The 21,270-nt window shown below is 41.4% G+C and overlaps 1 protein-coding gene across 5 annotated transcripts in view; it reads right to left on the reverse strand.

The window, feature by feature from the left end:
• Fggy (FGGY carbohydrate kinase domain containing) overlaps positions 1–21,270 on the reverse strand; it is a 384,056-nt gene that overhangs the window by 240,616 nt on the left and 122,170 nt on the right. For all 5 annotated transcript variants that reach the window (XM_048453091.3, XM_087904859.1, XM_087904858.1 and 2 more), the window contains exon 6: positions 4,929–5,044. In XM_048453091.3, the coding sequence (XP_048309048.2) occupies positions 4,929–5,044 (116 nt within the window). The remainder of the gene's footprint in view (positions 1–4,928; positions 5,045–21,270) is intronic.

Below are 21,270 nucleotides of genomic sequence, written 5' to 3' on the forward strand. Positions count from 1 at the left end.
TGGAGACCTTGAAAGACAGAATGATGACCACTAATCACAGAACTCATGAATACCAAAATGAAAAGCAAGTTTTTAATAAAGAAACGGACAAGTTCTTGGTAGCATGCCTCATTGTAAAGGGAACATTTAAGACAGTGTGTGTGAGGAGCTTAAGGGAGTTTTACAAGCCCTACAGCTAAGGACAGCATCACTAGGTTAAGGTCATCACAGCAGTCATGACTCATACTGCAAGCAGGAAACCTTGAGGAATATTACCACAAGGGGATCTTCTCTGTTCTCTTCAAAGATAGAATAATATTCATATGAATACTCTCATTTATTTCAGGCTTCCCACTACTCACTAATTCCATCCAGAAGAAGAGGAATTCCTTTTGTAATACCTGTATGGCTATGTCTAGCAGGTCCAGTTGCATCCTGGATACAGCCTCAAGACAGGCTTGTCATGGGTGTTTTCAACACTCAAGCCAGTGGGCTCTCTCATCTCATGAACCAAACAAAGTGAATGAAGCATGCACCAGAAAAATACAGCTAAATCTGTTTCTTCTCTGTTCCATCCTCATAGATTGCTAGGGAGTGGGTGGCACAGCATCACGAAGAGCCTAGTATATGGCCTGGTTGAAAGCAGAGACAAAGGACCCACAAGCTCTGTCATTCACCCTGATGAAAACCAAGACTGCCAGCTCCTTAGGTGGGGTCCGGAATTGTTCCATGCTAGTCAGAACTCAGAGCGAACACTGGGGAGTCATGACACACTGATATCTCCAGCATGCACTGGCCATTCATCCACAGGCTTTACTTAAAAATCTGAAGCTACAGGGCAAAAATATTTAAACCACTGGGTCAGCTGCTGCAGGATTGATGTTACTCTAAGGAAAAGTAAGATTTACAACCTTCCTAAACCTGTTGTTAAAATAGTTCCTGTCCTGGAAAAGTCTCTGAAGAAAGGGCATCAGGTTCCAGCTATTGTTCGTCCCAGAGTCCCTTCTTTAGTTGCAGATTAGTTAGTGAAGATTGCTGTGAGCACTGACTTGTGAAATAAAACTACTCTATCACCGAGAACCATCGTTTACCTCAAAGAATTGATAGACATTCCATTAAGCTCTTGCAATAATTAAAGCTAAGCAGATTTTCTTCTTTAGCAAGCCCTTCATTTGAGCATATATTCACTCATCCATCCGGCATTTCATCAGCACTTACTCCATGCTTGGTGATTGTACCCACAGTATAGGAAACTTCAAATACATTGTTGTGGAGAAGCAGAAACCAGTTTAATAAAATGGTACCCTCCTTTCCCTCAAGAAGGTCTCTTTTTTTCACATTTGTCTTTGGTTCTGTTTCTCAATTCAGTCAGCAACTCCACTTGGCCCCGGCATTTGCTCACTGCCGGCTTCCATGATCTCAAATAACGAATGACCTAAAGCGAGCACATGGAATCTTGGGACATGACACAGCTCTAACGTGCAAATAATCTCTCAACAATTCAGTCATGCTGATCCAATGATTTTCAAGACATGGCCTTCTCCAGTCGATACAATAAAATGCTTTTCCCAGGAAGCGAAAGGGCAACTGGGATTTGCTGAAAGGGAGCCTGGATAATCGATTAGAACAGGTGGGATGCTGTCTCTCTTCCGAAGAACCCGCCCCCTGCTGATGGCTTCCTTCCTGCCTGCTTTGGAGAAATGCTTAGGATTAAATAAGTGACCTGGGAATGATTTGCCTGGAATGAAAGGTCAAAATTTACCGACACTGATCATTTTATTGGACTATGGGTAGATAATCCCTTACTTAAGAGAAGAAAGATGCCAGGAAGGGAGAGGATGAGAAGGGGGGGCAGACAAAGTGGGTTGTACTTTCTCCATCAACCACAACTTTAAAACAATAGTCTCTAAATATATTTTCTACTATATTCTTTTAACTCACAAAATTATTTTCCTTACTTTCTACAATGTTCTACAACTAAATAGACCAAATATCAATGTTTGCACTGTCCTTGAGATGCACCATATAAATATCACATTTGATCACTAACTTACACTTCATAAATCATTTATTTCAAAAGCGTTCCTCCATAAGGCTCTCCGTTGCTGAGGTGTTCAGTTTTCAGGGAAAGCATTTATTTACAGCCTGAGCCAAAGAAGGCTGGTAAAGACTTGACTAAAAGCTTCACATGGAGAAAATTATGGTAATTGTATTAATGCCCAAATACTTGACACTTGATGCTCAAATTTGCTAAAAAGGTTTTGTACTACATTGCCCACATCTTGACGGGCAATGAGACCAGAAGAGGTGCTTAATACTTGACAGAAGGCTTCCAAGATTCATCTTTCATAGTTCCAGGAACTGCTAAAGAATCTGGAAGAAAGTTCCAGAGGAGTTTCTGAAATTCTAACTTTCCTCTTAAATCTTGTGCTTTGTCTTCATACTGAAACTCCAAGCTCAAACAGGAAGGAAAGTCAAAAGAAACATCATACAATTAATTCTGATAAATGATTGAGTTTTAATTTGTGTAGGGCAAATTCTAGTTCATGATGTGTCTCCTTCTGACATCTATTAAAAATTCATGAACTGCACAGGTAAAAATCTAATAAAGTTGCACTGAAAATTTTCTGTTAGGTCAACATTATGGACTTTTAATGAATATTTTTTAACTGTTTCTCTACTAGAAGAACCAACATACTAATTGAACATGTATCTTGTACAAGATTAGACAAAAATTAAGAAAATGTCAACATAATCACAAAGCAGGAGTTTAAGGCAGATCTAAGTTACCTAGTTACCATTAAGACCAGTAGACATCCTTCACAACTTTTCAAAGCTGGAAACACTAAGCTCCTAATACTATCGTCTCGGCTCACACACTCACCAGTCACACAGCAATTCCAATACAGTAATAAGCATGTCTTCTGGCTAGGAAGAGCTATCCAAGAGTAAACAGTGAAATACTGTGTGAACAAGTTCAGTCCAATACAGAATCGAGACTTGTACACAGGTCATCTATCCATACTTTGTTTAATTTGCCATTGGAATACTCAAGAAGAAACTAACCATTTTGGGGGAGGGGGACTATACTTATTTTCAAAATGATTAAAGTAACTAAAGTAACAATTTGTGTTCCAGAACAGTGTAGTGGTGCTGGCTGATTTGGAGTTTCTGTTCATGCTTAGTGGTTACTAACCCGTGATTCTCATCTGTAAGCAAGCTGACCTATGCGAGACAAGGTATGTGGAATACAAAGGGTGAGGGGAAATAGGATCACTGTCTCCCATAGGTACTTTCCCTAGGTGGACTCTACTGTATCCCATTCTGGCCCAGGTGTGGATGCTTGTCCCAGTCTAGTTCAAGTTGGCCTGAGATGCCTAACATTCTAGTGCTGACTAACCCTACCAGAGGCCATTTGTAGAACTGTATCAGAACCCACAGTCTAGAATGTCCCAAGCAGAGGGGAAACATTGACACAAACTGTGAACCTTGAAAGTGATTAAAGGAACTAAATCTCAAGTTTCTGATCTGTACAACAGGAATAACAAATTAATAGTTTTATGAGGACAATGTATGTAAACCACCTAGTAGGGGACACAGAAGTCATCTGACAATCTTTCTTCCTTGCTTCTCTTATCCCACGCTCCAGGCTTTCTCTACAAACCCAGAATCTCAGGTGGTTTTGGCTGAGCCATAGATATCACAGCAACTCTCTTCTGCTTACTGTCCTGGCTCTAGAGCTAGCTAGCAGAGGGCGGGCAGATCACAGACTGTACACCATGGCTAACAATGCTGGTTCTTCCTTGCAGTCTCCACGGAGCTTTACATAGAGCAATCCCGAGTAGTGTACCGGAGAAAAGTAGGTTGATCTGCAATAGTCGACTACAGGGGTCAGAAGCTGCAGTAAACATCACTTGCTGTTTAGCAATGTATAAGCACAACTCTCACATTTCAATAGGAACCTACATGGGGACATGGCTGTGCAGCCAGTAAAAATTACATTTTCTAATTAGAATACTAATTCGGGGGTCTACTGAATGTGTGCTGGTCAACAGAAGGTAATCAGAAGCGAGGTTATACTACCTCCAAAGGAATGTGCATCATGATTCTTAGGCCATTTTGATTCTTCCATTTTTTCTGGCTGGGAACTGGTGAGAACTCAACAGGATTGCAGTAATAGCCACTTACTTCTTTTCTCCTCCCTTAGAGAGAAATGAGCTGTCTTTCACACGAGTGCGCTTTTAGATCTTGTTACAATGCTACAGTCAGCATACTAAATCAATTAAGGACTTCTATTCAAGCACATATGACCTAGATAACAACTGCTTACCAGAATGATAAGTAGTAACTATAGGATACAAACAGCACCCTGTGAAATGACCCTGTAAGTGGTAAGGGTTAATGTGTCATAATTACATTTACCTAACACTGAAACTCTTTCACCAGACCTAACACCTAACAGTCACTCAGATCTGCCCCATCTAGTTAGCACCACATAAAATTGGGAGACTATACTCAGCAAGCGTTGGCTTACATCCTACTGTCTGTCTTGTTCTTTGATTCTTCTAATTCTGATCTTTTAATTTTTTCTTTTTCTTCTTTAAGTCTTGAACCAAATTTATGAAATTATTTTCCTGCTTCTGGAAATGTTCCCTATGTACCTCCTTGATGATATCATCTCTGGCTGCTCTGTGCACAATCATCGTGAGTCAGCCCCACTATGGAACTGATAGTCAGACAGATATTCACAATACATATTTCCACGCAACTCAAACAAGTCAGGAAACTAGGGCCTAAAGATATGGCCCATCACAGCTGACATATTCTGAAAAACCTTGTCTTGAAAAAAATAGATGGAGTTCTCATAATACAATTCAAACAAAAAGAAATCACAAATATTTTTGTATATACACAGGAATGATCACTTTTTGAATTTTCTCTTCTTTTACCTATTTTGCTGTAATTATCATCAATGAGATCTTCCAAGCCAACCAGCTTCCAGAAGCTGTCATCCCAACCTTTCTCTGCTGAGTACGTCCATTTGCAGACCAAGGAGCAGAGAGACCTAGTCAAATTGGAGAGAAGAAGGAACAACAATGTGAGCTTACTTCCTTCATATTTTTTCCAAATACCTGCCCTGGTATATTCAGTAGTATAGTGGCAGCAAAGGCAGTAGTAATTATACATTCCTATTTTAATAAAGGGCTCTATGTATACCTGGTTATTTGTACTAGATTCTTTAGTCTTCAAAGTAGACTCAGCCTTCTGTGTGGGTCCTGACCAAGCAAACACAGTAAGTGAATTTTTGCACTTACATCAACATTTATTTGACACATGTGGGATAATTATGAATTATAATACTAATTATTATTTGATGAAACTGAGTAAACATCTCAAGTTTAGATGTAATATTGGTATGGATATATTAAAATTGTTCTTTATCATTCAGCATATAAAATATTCATGTATGAAACAGCATGGCATTTGGAGCATGTTTCAAAAATAACACAAGAAGGGGAAGTGAATGGTGCTGTGGATAGATGGGTAGGATTGGCCTGAACTGCTGGCCATTAGAGCAGACATAAGAATTCACACGAGTCTTGGTGTCTTCTACTTTTATATGTCTTCCAAGCTCTCGACAATAAAAATGTTTCTTTTAAATGTCTGCTATAAAATAAATAATATGTCACTGTAATCTAAATCAATGCTTCGATACTAGAAGGAGTTTTCCTTTCAGCGTCATTTCTCAATGTCACCCTCAATATTCTATAATTATTCTGTTAAAATAACCTTTATGTCTCTGAAAGTATCATGCTCTTGCATACTTCCTCCCTCTGCTCTACCACTTACCGTTTAAAGACCTCTACCAATCTTCTTCATCCTGATGGCTTAAGCTCTTATTTTAATCTAAGATGAAAATTCTAATTTTGTGTTAAATATTTCTTTTCTTGCCTCTCAGAAAATGAAATATATATATAAATTTAAAGTATATACATACATTACATGCATGTGTATGTATATATACATATACTCTATATATTAATGTATATGCGTGTACACACACACGCACACATGGGGGGGCAGACAGAGCCAGTGCTAGAGATCCAATTCAAAGCCTTATATGTACCAGGTAAGCAGTGTACCTCTGATCTATATCCATGCCCAGAGTATACTGTATATTATGACTTTTATCACATTGTAATTAACTACTTTTTCACAGGTATTATCTATATTTCTTCAACATATTCTCCATATTGTGTCCATAGCAAACCTTAGACACCTGTATTATCAATCTTCCCATGAATTCTTGATGACATAATTTCTGTTTGCCACTGTTCTCGGCCATTCCCACCCATCCCTGCATTCCATCCTGTGCAGTACTAAGCCATCGGTACTCTCCTATAGTTAGTCTTTCTTTCTCACTTCTCTTTACTGTACTCGTCCTAGAATGGTCTTCCCACTATACATCTGATTCTTAGTTAACTACCGTAAGTCATCTCAAACTATCTCTCTCTAGGAAGCCCCAGTAGAGGGCATGTTGAACCAAAAGCCGATATTCAACAAATCCTTCTCTTCTACTGACCACTGTAACTATATGCTCATTCCCTTCTCTACCTCTCCCACTAAAAAAGCCCCCTTTGCATCACAAAATGTTCTCTTCGTCTCTGTATCACTAGTCCCTACCTCATGAAAGTATATGGTCATCCATAATGAAATTTTGTTGAAAAGAAACATGAAAAATATGTCTTTATATTGCCATAGGTTATGTGACAAACACAAAGAGATCACAGTCATGCTGTTTTAAGGATAAACAAAAACCGATTTCATGGGCCCAAAGTCTTGATATAACTCATTTAGTCATACATAACCATTCCCTCGCTTGGTACTTAGTGGCTGCTATGATCCAGGTGCTGTTGTAGGCCTTAGTGGTAAATAGTCCTTACACACAAGACCTAGTCCTTTGCTGACCCAGAAGCAGAAAGTTTAACTGGAGAGACAGATATTTGTCGAACAATCACACACAAAATCCTATAGTAACAAATAGCCCTATATGTTTTCTAAAGAAAGAACATACAGAAACAAGAAATTTTTAGTGGGAAATGTGATGCAAGCCAGCACTGGGCGTAGGGTGTTGAGGTGTTTGGGAGGAGAGTGTAAGACAGGCTCCACAGAGGAGGTAACATTTAACTAAGTTCTAACTTGAAAATAAGCAAGAGACATTTATCATTAAAAATTTGTTCAAATGCCATAGATGGCAGAACATGTCAAGTTGTGTTTAGTGGCAAAAAAACATCAAAGGAATGCTTACACCAGCACAAAAAATATATATGCGCTAACTCATTCTCTTGATTTAAGCAAGGCCACTTTTGTCCCAGTGGATGAAGGTGGGAGCCAACTATGAAGCAAGCTTTATAGGACATGGTAGCCTAACACTCTCTAGAATGACAACTGAAATTTCAACATTTGGCGTGCTCTAATAGTATACTAGAAAAAAACAATGCTATGAACAAAAAACAAGGTCAAAAAATTATGTCCCATGACACAAGCACATGGGCCAACTCCCCACTGCCCACCATCCCATCAACATTCAAAGACTCCCATACCTCTACTTTGGCAGTACCTTCCTTCTTATTAACTATTGCTGCTGTCCTCATTTTTATCCATTTGCCAAACTTCAAATCTTCATTACAATCCAGTTCACTGCTGCTGCTCTGTCAAAGTTTTCTTTGACCTCAAAGCCAAACACTGTAAAGCTAAACAGCCCAGGGAGATTGACGTGGCCTCCTGTCTTTATATCTCTACATATCCACACCTTTTGCAATGTACCTTGACAGTGGAGTACCCCGACATTGTTCAGAGGGCCTCGTTTCCTTTGTCTGGATTTTAGGTAATGATTCAAGTTTGCATTTTGGTAAAGAATGACTCAGAGATGATTGCATGCCCATTACTGAAATGACTGCATGCCTGTTACTGGTCTAAATTTAAGGATACTTTGTGAGTTTTAGCTTGTTCTCTTGAAACTTCATCGTTTCCCTGAGGAATGCATACTGAGCTAGCTCATGGGGGGCATCAGAGAACTGAAAAGACAACAAGGATCAGCTTAATTAGACTTTGATCACACCCTTAGATTTTATTGTGTCAGTTAGGACCCCATAGCTGTGCGTCTAGCTGAGATCAGAACTACCCACCAAGACCCAGAGTACACAGTCTGCCCTGAGTCAAATAAATGACCACTGGATTCAACAACTAAAACTTGATGGTTGTTTGCTGCTGAGCGTTATTAATTCATGATAGAAGTAAATTAGTCTAAATGCATTTTTCTTCCTCAATAAGGAAAAGAACAGTAATACCTTATATCTTACAGTAAATGTGAATACTATCCAGAGAATATTCTTTGGAAGAAAATAACTGAGTCAGGAAGTTTTATGGATATAGTGAAGCCCAATTAATAAAATCTCAGAGACAGATATTGGGGTTCAACCTAAAAGTCAGAAAAGCAAAACTGCCAGTCACTGGCTTTTACCTTTACCACAGTATGAAATGGGGATCCTGCCTCTAGAAATCTTAGAATGAGGCTAAGCCTGAGAGCTGTCTCCTCCCATTTTATAACCCTCTTTAGTTCTAGGACTAAAGGCGTGCACCACTACCGCCTAGTTTCTGCGGCAAGTTAGTGTGGCTACTGGGATTAAAGGTGTGTGTCATTGCTGCCTGGTCTATAAGACTGGCCAGTGTGCCAGTTTGACTTTGCTGATCCTCAGGTAAGTTTTATTATTAAAATACAAATAAAATGCCATTACAATACAGATTCCTCTAAAAGAAACTCATTCTATATATAGGTTATTCAAATATAATTAGGTGCTCTCGCTCTCTCTCTCTCTCTCTCTCTCTCTCTCTCTCTCTCTCTCACACACACACACACACACACACACACACACATAAACACACACGTTTTGTTTTTTCCCTTTTCTGTCTCTCTAACCCAGTGCCTGGTACTTACTCACATTATAGTCTAGGCTAGCCTCAAACTCATGGCCATACTCCAGTCTCAACCTCAGTTTCCTGCATACTGGGATCATGGCCATGTGCCATCATGCATAGCTGGTCCATTTCAATAGGATCTCTTAGAACTGGTAGATTACCAGGCTGTCCCTGGTGTAGCAAAACAGCAACATTTAAAGAGTGCATCTAAGGTCATAGGTTCTGAGTGACTCTCTACAAGAACGTTAGGATTTTATCTTATCAGTCAAAAAAGACAAGGTACTAACAGCAGCATAAATAGGGTGCCTTGCCCAGAAGCTTCTACTGAAATCCAGGCTTTGACAGTCCCCAAAGTATTTTCCTGGGCAATCTGCCCTCCAGGGCCTCAAATTACTGGCCAGTTTCCTCACAGTCAGCCAAAATGTCAGGACAGGAGTTCTGGGTCTTTCTTATGGAGCTTTTATGCCAAATGAATCTAAAATGCACACAAATAAGAAAATCACAGACCCATCAGTATATCAAAATAACAATGCAACACAAGACAAAACATAGCACATATAGCGGGCATGGTGATACATGTAAGAGAGCAAGGTCACATGAGAGATGGCAACTAGAACATCCGATAGAGACGAATACCATTGAAGAAGAAATCATGAAACTACATGGAAAACACAACAATGATGAAAATCACAAGAGATGAGGAGGAAAATACAAGAAAGATTCCTTAGAAGGAAAAAAAAGGAATTTAAAATTAAAACTTAAAGCTTCAGTTGTCTAGGCCAGCATGATGGCTCAGCAGGTAAAGGCACCTGCTATGCAAGCTGGACACCTTGAATGTGATTCCCACAGCCACATAAATATGGAAGGAGAGAGCTGATGCAAACAAGCAGTCCTTTAGGTTGTACGCATGAGCTATGTCAAATGCATGTCTCTTCCAACACATACACATCAATGCAACACATGTATGCATGATGCACACACTAGTGGTGATAACAGTAAATATTAAATTTTCTACAGATGAGCTACCACAAGAACAGATGGAAATCAGTTAAACTACCTTGGAATAGTAGATGAAGGGAATGGCTTATAGCAAGGAGGAAAGACAAGATAGGAATAGCAAGGGGGCATAGCAAGGGGAGGAATATAGCACAGAGAGGGTCATAGCAAGGGGAGGGGAATAACAAGGATCATAACACAAGAATTACAGGAATCCCAGAAGGGATATTTAAAAGCTAGGGAAGAACAAAAGGCAGAACAGATGAGGAAGATATTATAAACAAGTACATGTAGTACCAGGCTCTCCATATACTGGGCCAAGGTAAAGCTTAAGCCTGCAGATTAAAAGTGCTCATTAAGTCCAGGAAATACTTGGATTTCAAGAGTAAACAGAAAATTACACATGCTGCCAGACAGCAATACTATGTTGCATGCAAAACCAAAGGGCTCAAACAAGCTATGGAAATCTCATCTACAACCCTGGAATGCAGAAAACATGGAAATAATGTACAGATCACCAAGAAGGGCTGATCCAAGTATCCTGCAGCCAGACAAAATATTATTCAGCTGTCAAGGGCAAAGAAAACCATTTTCAGCATACAAGGGTTTAAAAAAGTAAACTACTCACATAGGTTTTCTGAGGACAATGCTTGAGAAAACACAAATTATCCCCTGGTCCAGAGTAGTTACGTCAGCATAGAGGAGAGACGCCAGAGGAATAAGATGACTGGTATCCATTTATGTTGTTCATATCATCTTTCTTTCTTTAAGTATGTATACTTTTATGTGTGCATACATAAGAGTGAATATTTATTTGTATGTGTTTCAACACATACATCTGTGTCTATGATACACATACATAGATTAAAACATATTTAGTCTAAACAGAGGATGATAATATAAACAATGCTGGTAATCTGGAGTCTTCTGAAATCACAACAGGCATGCTGCACTACAAGTAAAATCCAAGGGAAGGTCTGGAACTGAAAAAATAAATAGGCAAAACCTCAGAGTCAGAGATTAAGCAAGGGTCATGTCTTGGTCTATGTCACTGTCTCAAAATAACACAGGGACAGAAGTCCCTCCAGAGACAAAGACCACATAACATAATCCCAATGCCAAACATAAGAAGCCCTCTTTTGAGCTGTTGGTCAGGGCTGTCCAAGAGAATTCCTAAACATACAGCCTATTTCTGTTGCTCTTGGATTTCCCCAGAGATAGAAGGTAAGTCCCCACTATTGAAGACACTAAGTACTTCAGACACAGGACTAAGAGACCCCTGAGCGAGAACTGAACTGAAGGTCCCCTCCCAGAAGACTGTCTTTCTTGGTACCAGAAGGCACTATGCAAGCCACCAAAGGAGAGAAGCAACCAACAGTCCTACCAAGCTATGATGCCTGTGAGCCACATCAACAACCAGTATGACCACCATAACCCTGAGTGTGTAGCAGTGGCACACATATATTGGTGGAAATCAAGAGCTCTCTGATTGGACTTAAGACATGCATGACAAGGGGGAAACCATGCCAGATTCTGGAAACCTTGTTGCCTACTCATTGGTTATTAGAGGACAAATCACAACCACTAATTCGCTAAATTAACATAATCCCTAAGAACAATCTATGAGTCCTTACACCTGTAGAGAAGTATAATATCAGAAGTAAAAGATGTATAAAGAAACTTCTTTTTACAATAGACAAAAACCACTACAGAAACCAAAATCAATCAAAATGCAGTTTGGAGCCTGCTATGCCCAGATCACAGAATACCCCCAAAGCCAGCTAGGAGACAGAGCAAAATGTATGTAAAATCTAAGAGCCTTTATTCTTACACAATTTTGCAAACTCGGACTCTCTCTGAGTCCAATGTATTGGAGTAGTTGGAGAGCTCTGAGCTCAGCTGGGGTTGGGTTTTTGTAGTAGCAAAGGTGGGGGTGAGGGATTTCTAAGGTTCAGGACCCCTGATTGGCTGACATTTATCGACATCCTGGTGAAAAGCTATGGCTGTATGCTGACAGGTAATCCCATCTATGATGGTTGGAATGTTAGGAATTTCCTTTAGGATGGTGTATTCCTGGGTGGTGTCTGGGTAGTCTCAGTTTGTGGTCTTTCTAGCCTCAGTCTTCTATTGAGCTTGTCCTGGCTGGGTCCTACAGAGGCCAGTCCCAAAGGGATACAACTGCAAAACGCTCACAGCTAAGGCTCAGGGAACATTGCGGAAGAGCAGGTGGAAAGATTGTGAGAGCCAGGGGATCAAGGAGTTTGCTGTGAGACTGTGTCCTAGCAACATCAGAAGTTACATAAAGTCTCACCTTGAGTGCTCAAACAGGAGCTGAACAAAGATACCACCTACAGACAAAGTGGCCAAGGAAAGACCCATGAGGCCTCAACCCCACACAAAGTACTATAAGGTAACTGAGATAACTGGGAGGGGATAGGGGGTCTTCCCCAAAGAACAACACACCAATTGGTTATTCAATGACAAAAGATTAACTCTGCAAAAATAAGTAACATTAGACAAACTGAATAGATTATACAAATACACACACACACACACACACACACATATATATATATTTAGATGTATGCAATAAGTATTAGTGAAAAAAGAGGCCAAGAACGTGAAGAGAGGGGAGAGGTATATGGGCAGGTTTGAAGGGAAGAGAGAGAATGAATAAATGTTATAATTAAATTAGAAGTATAAAAATAAAATAAAAACATAAAAAATTAAACCATAGACCATGTTGTTCTCTAAAAAGATGCTCCTCCTATTTAAAGAAGATGAGAAGTTTAATCAATTCAAAATGCCAGCACCTGGCCAAGAGTTTTTGTTTTTTAATTCGTTAATTTTTTTAGATTACAATATGGTATTATTTCCCCCTCCCCTTTCCTCTCTCTATGTCCTCCATCTACCCCTCCCTTGGTCTCTTTCAAATTTGTGATCTCTTTTTTCATAAATTGTTGTTGCATGCATATCTATATATGAATATGCACATATTCCTAAATAAAGCCTGCTCAGTCTGTACAATGTTACTTGTACGCATGTTTTCAGAGCTGACCTTTTTGTCATTGAACAACTAATGGATGGGCTCTTCCTTGGGAAGACAAAGCATTCCAATGCGCCTTATCTCCCCAACCCCTTGCGTCTGCCCTCTGCCCTTGCAACCCCACACACAAGTTAAATCAAATTTAAAAGAAAAGACAAAACAACAACAGCAACAACAAAGAGAATCTTATTGTGGAAGCTGGAGCTTGGCTGCTGAGTCCCACAGTTTCCCCTTTCGTCCACTCATCTTTAACTACAAGTATTCACTGCCTAGAGTCATTGCTCTGGCTCAAGGCCTTAGTTTCTATTGCACCACACAGAATGGGCTCTCTCTGGGCTCCTCTGGCACATCCTGCTGCTGTCCTGGGTCATGGAGACATTGCTGTTTTGGATCTGCAAGTTCATGCTCTTCACTTGCTCCAGCAGTTCAGAGACTCAGTGGATGCTGGAGTGGGCCAACTCATAGCCCTGGTTCGGGGTCTGGGTAATAAGTAGCAGGGTTGGTCAGCTCACTAGCTTTCCCTCACTGTCACTACCGGGACAGCTCTCCAGCACCGCCCAGGCCTGCTCACCTAATGCAGCCTACAGCAAGGAGCAGGGGACAGTTTCCCTGTTCTAGGGCCCTCAGATCTGGTCTCCCTCACTTACTCTGCCAGGGCCTTCTCTACGGATTTGTCCAGGCCAGGTGCAGGACCCCTTTTCCTGATTGCTGCAGGGCGTAGAGGGGTGTGTGTGTGTGTGTGGTGGGGGGATTCCAGGGGGCAGTGGGGCAGCTCTCCTGTTCTTGTATCCTCAGGGCTGGTTCACCTGAGACCCTGACAACCGAGTCAGCTCTAGTGTGCTGCCAGGCAGATGCAGGGCCTTCCCTCCAGTGCACTGCAACTGGTGTGGGGGCAGGGCGAGTCTTCTCCTCTCCTGAGCCCTCAGCCAGCTCTCTCCCCTCTGAGGAAGACTAAGTTTCCTCACTGCTTAATGTTGGATACAAAAAGTGAGGGTGCCGGCTCTGACAGAAATGAAAAGCTGATCAGAACCTGGAAATCACAAGAAATAAAAGAAAATGAAGGGGAAAATGAAGCCAGTAAAGCAGAAGTAACCAGAGAGAATGATCAGAGAAGAGCAAACAACATAAATGCAAAATAAAATAAGAGGGGATAAAGTTAGATAAAGTGTCATGAATGTTACAAGTAATTAAAAAAGAGAAAAATCAAAATAGCGTTAGACGTAAGTAAAATATTTCCAATGTATATTTTTCAATCTAGTGGTTCCTTCTTTAAAAAAAAGTACATTTTCAAAAGATAAGACATAATTTTTTAAATGTTAAAATTTATTTTAAGAATTATTTTATTATTTTTAATTAAGTATATCTTGTGTGTCTGTGTGGGTCATACACGTCTGAGCTGGGGTCACAGAGGCCACAGGCATCAGAAGCCCCTATAGCTGGAGTTACAGGAGCTTGTGAGCTGTCTATCACGGGTGTGAGGACTGAACCTGGGTTCTCCACAAAAGCAGAATAACTCATAACTACCGCGCAACTGCTCCAGCTCCCACTTATTTATCATTGCTGTGTATCCATGTATATAATGCTTGGGTGGGAGTAAGAGTAGGCATGTGCTACAGCACATATGTAGAGGTCAGAGGTCAACTTTTCCTAACTCTATGTGGGTCTCAGGGATCGATCTCACATGGTAAAGATTGCACATCAGTTTTAGCCACCAAGGCATTTCACAGGCCCCAACAACATTTTTAAATATGATTCAAAAGCATGGGGTAGACAAAGACAAGTAGAGAGCCTGGGGGCTCGGTGCTCAGCCTGCAGTCAGTCAAGACTAATCAGTGAACTCCAGGCCAAAGAGGCTTTTTCTCCGAAAAGGTAGGAGGGTAGATCTCTTGTCTTTATACACATGCACATACATACAAATATACACACACAGGCACCCTGACACACATGCATACACACACATTTACAAACACAGAAAATATATAATACCTCACATAAATAGAAAACATAGATAGTTATAATGAAATATGGTATTGTACTTTCAGTATTTAAAGAAATATGTAAATCATAAGAGTAATTATAATTATCTCTACTGTGGAAATAAAGGACATGGATATAATGAACAAACTTAGTTCTAAATATTTGTGGAGGATGAGGGGGAAAACATTTTATATGCAAGTACTGAAGGGCATAAGTGATATTTAACAATGGGTTTTATTGGAATAGAAGCCTGAAAATGAACAACCTAATCAGCCAACTTGGAGAATTATGAAAAACAAGAATAGGTGAAGCTGAAAGATTAAAATGGAGTAGGGATGAAAATCCAGTGAATCAACATGAAAACTTGGTTAGGGAAAGACGGGGAACAGGGTTGGGAACTAAAAATAACAAATATCATAGAGGAAATCAGAGTCTATAACCATGGAAAAGGCAAAAGTTAATAGACAAAAGACCAAAGGATAACACAAGCAACATTATGGAGCTGTAGAAATTTAAACAAATAAACAATTTGGCAGAAAAATAAAATTTATCAAACTGATACTAGAAAACTCTAATACTGTTAAAAGCAATTAAGAGTTTAAAATTGCCCCTCCAATAAAAGCTTGTAAGTATAGATAGTTGTAGAAAGTCTAACATTCACTGATCAGGCCACTCCCCAAGTACTTGAGACCAGAAGAATGACTGCTTAGTTTATTACTAAAGCTAAAATAATATGTAACAAAATCCAAACAATACCAGCACAAGACAAAGAAAACATAGGCTTACAAAAGATACAAACAAATTTAATTTTTTACATTGCCCCCCCCCCCGCAAAAAATACAGGCTAGCCAAGCTGTGGTGCACATGCCTTTAATCCCAGCACTTGGGAGGAAAAAGCAATCAGATCTCTGTGAGTTCAAGGCCAGACTGATCTACAAAGCAGGACAGTCAGGGCTGTTACACAGCTGTTACTGTCTCAAAAAACAAAGAAAAGAAAAAAATACATATTCAAGGATGCTTTAGTGACAGAAGAGAGATGGGTATGCTACCTTATTACTTTATTAAAGGGGAGAAAAATGATTTCTGCATATTGCAGAGCAGACATTACTTCAAGATTAAAAGCTCACAATGAAGAAAGCAAGAACAAGGATGGAAGAACAGAAGTTGCTGCTCATACTCTCATTCCCTGCACTAAAGAACAGTGGGAAGGCAACAGCAAAACACTCCTCACCACCACCACCCTCCCCCGCCCCAGGTTCTGAGAGGAGAACCGTGGACAAAGAACAGCATCCTTCTTTTCTATACGGAGACGGAGCTGGACCACACAGTAGGAAGACAGGCTCCGTGGAAATCAGAGCAACTCCTGTGGCTGAGAAGACAGAAGAGGAAGTGGAGGCAGCTGGACCTTTGGTGGCACAGACCTTCAGAGAGGTACGAGAGGAAGCCCCGGAAACCAACACAGCGGTAGCCAGAAGCCTCTGGTGAATACCCAAATGCAAGTATCCACATGCAAAGTTCATGAGATCAGGAAGAGGGATTGCAGGGCATCTCCCACACCCTGAAAAGAGAGTACTGCCAGGAATCCTCAAAGAGAGCAGGGACGAAGGCTCAGTTAAGGATAAAAGCACCTGACCAGAAACAGATTCAGGCACAGTCTGTGACTTTGCAAGACGGCCCTCAAGTCCTTCGCAACGCAGATCCCAGGGCTCCGCCTGCCAAATTATACACTGAAGATTTGTTTTGGCAGAATCTCACCGAATCAAAGCAAATACACACATACACACACACACACACACACACAAAATCACTAAACAGCAACAACAAAAAGAAAGATTAATCATGGCTGAGGAGCTGGCAGGCCCTGGGTCGAATTTATTACTATTTATTCTGCTATGGACAGACTACGAAACTTCCCTAAATCTCTCTCTTTCTACCCTCATCAGAAAAGTTTCTTTGTACAGTAGATGGTGAACAGGTAAGAAACTCAAGACTAGTCCAAGTGGAGAGGATGTCAGGGGAGCATTTGTCTACACAGGGGACAACACAGACAGGGGGTGGGGCAGAGGCCAGAGAAGACTATGGTGAAAAGTATACTCTGGGCATAACAGGACCACTGCGGTCACGCATTCATGTCACCTGTGTCGTCTGTACAAGATCAAACCAGTCAATATTCTAGCATAGAGGATGAAGGGCTCATCAGCCAGGACTCTTAACTGAGGAACTGCAGACAGTGATGATTTCTGGGGGCCTGGGAGAGTCCATTTTCTTTAAGGGTGTGGCCTCTACATTGCAGCGGATGGTCCCACACCTGGGCAACACATGAAAGGCACTATGAGTTATGTATTTTTTTTAAAAAAAGGAAACAAAGTCAGGAGGCAGGGAGGTGGAGGTAGAGCTGGGAGGAACTAGGTAGAGGGGTTGGAATAAATATGATCAAACATTATATGAGCTTCTCAAAGAATTAAAAATCCGATGCTTTTTAAAAGTAAGTTTGAAAGGAGCCTTATTAGTGCGGTAGGTAGCCAGCCTTATGAAAGTAGGATAACTGAGAAATCAGAAAGGATACCCCAGCCAGATCACTCTACTTGGAGGATTAAAATGAAGGACTAGAAGTGGGGGGTGGAAGGGGAAGGCAGGCACCTGTTGCAATCATCGGCCATTATGTTTTCCTAGACAGGTAGAAACAGACACAAAGACTAGACACAGTTTTAGTTCTTGTAGAACTCGAAGCAGCCTCAGCAAAAAGAAGGGGACCTTCTTGCTTTCCTGATTCACCCAGAGCAAGGCAACCTCAGAAAAATAAGGCAGACCAGCTCCAGAGGCCTGGTCATTCTCCGGAATTTCTCCGGCCAGACTATGAAAAGGAAGCCAGCCGGCAGTGCTGCATAATTTATACACAGCTCACTGCGCTGACATCGCCAGGCCCCACTCTCAAGGGAAACCTTTTGTTCTCTGCTTGGGGAATGTCGAACCTGGAGAGTCTCAATTGAGCAAGGCAGTGAAAAACAGAATAATTAGAGTTAAAGATGGGGGTAAATTACCAAGATATTCCTGGCTGCAGCCTTTGCTACTCCGCGGGCCTGCGATGGCTCTGTTTTTTTCAAGGCACACAAAAGACTGCATTACCAGCACAGAAGATATGGCTCAGAGAGAGACAGGACAGCGGTGACTCAGGCTGGACCACTAATCACATCAGCAAAGGGACAAGAGAGGTTTCTGAAGAAATACCACGGCAGCGACGGCAGCTCCTTCTGTTGGCGAGCTGTCAGAACTCAGGCTTGTGACCGCGGGCTCTGCACTTCATCAACACTTGCTGACAGGCTCCCGACAGACCATAATAATACAAGTGCAGGGCAATATTAAGTTGCCTTTTCAGTTAGACTTGCTGGTAACAGCTCAACTGTGGGCATGAGAACATGAAAAGACCTGAATAAATGAGCCGAGGGAGTTTTCCCAGGCTCTCAGAGAAAGACATCTCACTGTCGAGAACAAAAGATCAAAAGCTGTTAACAAAATATTTCAAAATCTGAGAGAAATCCATGGGTTTGTGGATTTGGATTTGCCTCAAAAATGTTTCAATGATATTAATTAGGGGTAATAGGAAAAGAAATGGACAGGCAAAGAGGGCAGAATTCCTGTGTGTAAGGCACTGAGGCTACTAAACTCCACAGTGACCTTGAGAAGAGAGTACCATAGCCTCACAGGACAGAAAAGGACAAAGAGGCTCATCAAAGTGGAGCAAATCACGTGACTCCATCAGGAAGTCAGACATCAGCAGACACTGAAACCTTGTTCTGATCTCAGTCTACTGTTGAGGTCAGAGAAATGGATCAGCAGGTAAAGGTGCTTGCGGCCAGGACTGATGACTCTCATACTCTCATCTCCACTCATGGAAGCCACAGGAAGAAGGAGGGAAGCAATTTCTATAGGTTGTTCTCTGATCCACATGAAAGCCATGCATATATGTACCCAATCTCTCTCTCTCTCTCTCTCTCTCTCTCTCTCTCTCTCTCTCTCTCTCTCTCTCTCTCTCACACACACACACACACTCACACACACACATAATCAAGTTTGTTTTCATTAAAGGCATGTTCATTCAGGTCCATCCAGGAAAAGGTATTTGTAATACACTGCAAAGGCGAAACAAGACATGTAAAAGAGAACAGTAATTTTATGTTGGGTCTGTTTTTCCTTTGTTTGCCTTCTCTACATCTTTTGTCTGTCTGCATATGCAAATGTAAACGTTCATGCACACTGGACACTGAGCCCTGGGCTTTGAATGTCCCAGTCAACTGTTCTACCCGTGAGCTAACACCCAGCCCTCTTATCTTCTTAATAAAGGAAACATGAAATCAAAACTGAAGAGCTACACAGAACAAAGAATTAGTTGTGTTGGGTTCCCTGGAAGGTTCTCTAACAGAAAGCATAATTCAGGAAGGAGATGCATACCATAGCCACAGACAACATTGAGATTCTCGCTCCCTGGAGGGTTAACTGGATCTCCCATTCTTCAGGACTTCTCACTCTCTGGGACTCTGCTGTGCTTGTAGGTACAGCTTACTTTTTTCTGAGCATCTCCACGTCTCCCAACCCCTCATGCTTAGGCTCATAATCAACCATCTTTATTAAACCTCAACTTTGTTTCAGTTTTTTCTTTTTAAAGTGGAAATGAATATTTATTTTCAGAGTTGTTATAAAGCCAACATATTCGGAATTAAGAATAAACATTGAACTATAATCATGGAGAGGCAAATGGCTTCAAAGTCATCCAGGGCTCACAGTATGTAGCCTGGCATTAAAATGCCTAAAGATGGCTGGAGACTTAACAGTTAAGAGCACCCATTGCTCTTCCAGAAGACCCAAGTTTGGCTCCCAGCACTGATATGGCAGCTCACAGCCATCCATAATTCCAGATCCAGGGGATCCAGGACCCTGTTCTTACCTCCATGTGTACCATGCATGCACACAATATAATTACCTACCTACAAGCAAAGCACTCACGTGACTCTATTAAATAAATACATCTTTTTATAAAAATGCTTAAAGAAATGTTGTGCCAGTAGGATAAAGAGAAGTGTGTGGGAGGAGAACATCAGGGAGGTTGTGTGTGTGCGTGGGGTGGGGGGCCCAAATGGAAGAGCTGAATGTGCAAGAGCTGGAAGCAAGACATCACAATGCTGCACAACCCACAGCGCATGGCGCAGAACTTCCCAACTGAGCACTTCACCATATAGAAAAGAGAAGAAAGACTCTGGCTTCCTTTCATCCTTCCTCTCACCCCCAGATACAATAAATACCTAGAAATACCTTTCAGGCAGTTTTATATACCAAACAGGAAATTCGCCTGCCTCTGTCTTTGTGTATTTCCTGTCGCTGTGATAGAATATTTTGACAAAAGCAAACTAAGGGAGAGAGCATGTTTTAGCTCCCAATTCAAGGGTAAAGGACAAGACGGTTGAGAAGTCCTGGTGACAGGAGCTCGAGGCAGCAGGGACCTATGGATGCTGGCCTTTAGCTTGGTCCTTTTCATGTAATCCAGGAAGCAAGAGAGCAGAGAATGGTTCCACACATCTTTAGGGGAAGCCTTCTCACCTCAGTGAACCTAATCAATACAGTCCTTCACAGGTGTGGCCAGAGGCTAACCCATCTAGACAATCCCTCCTGGAGTCCTTAGATGTTGTCCTATGGGTAATCCTAGATCTTGTCAAACTGACAATCAATATTCACCCCTCAAATCCTTTGTGGAGCTCTGAGAGACAGGAGAAGAAAGAAATCCACGAGTGACGCAAACACAAAGCTAATTACTACTGTGCAGGGTAAGTACAATGAAAGACATGCATAGGTGTGCACAGAGACAACAGCATCAAAGGGCACGGGACGATGAGCTCTGCCTTAGACTTCTTCAATAAGAAGCAGGTCCATGAGTGACGGCCGATGGCTGTGCTCCATGACAGCAGAACCCTCAGAGCACCCGACTCTGGTCTCTTGGGTTTACCATGTCTTTGTTCTCACTTCTCTGGGGTAGGAATTGAAGTTCACACCTCACTAACTGATGCTTACGCTGTGTTCTTGGATCAGAAGCTGCTGCCAGTGACAATCTGAAGATTCATCCCACCAAATCCTTGTCTTCAGGTCCTATACGCTGCTTCATCTACAAGGTCTGCCCTGACGTGCTGGTTATTGACACTAAGGCCTATTCACAACCATCACTATGGCATAGTGTGATCCTCCCGAAACTGAGGACACACAATCCTGTTCAGTCTGCCTCCCAAAGAGAACTTACTCATACTTTT

Source organism: Myodes glareolus, chromosome 3 (genome assembly GCF_982192425.1).
Source record: "Myodes glareolus chromosome 3, mMyoGla1.1, whole genome shotgun sequence".
NCBI classification, from domain to species: domain Eukaryota; kingdom Metazoa; phylum Chordata; class Mammalia; order Rodentia; family Cricetidae; genus Myodes; species Myodes glareolus.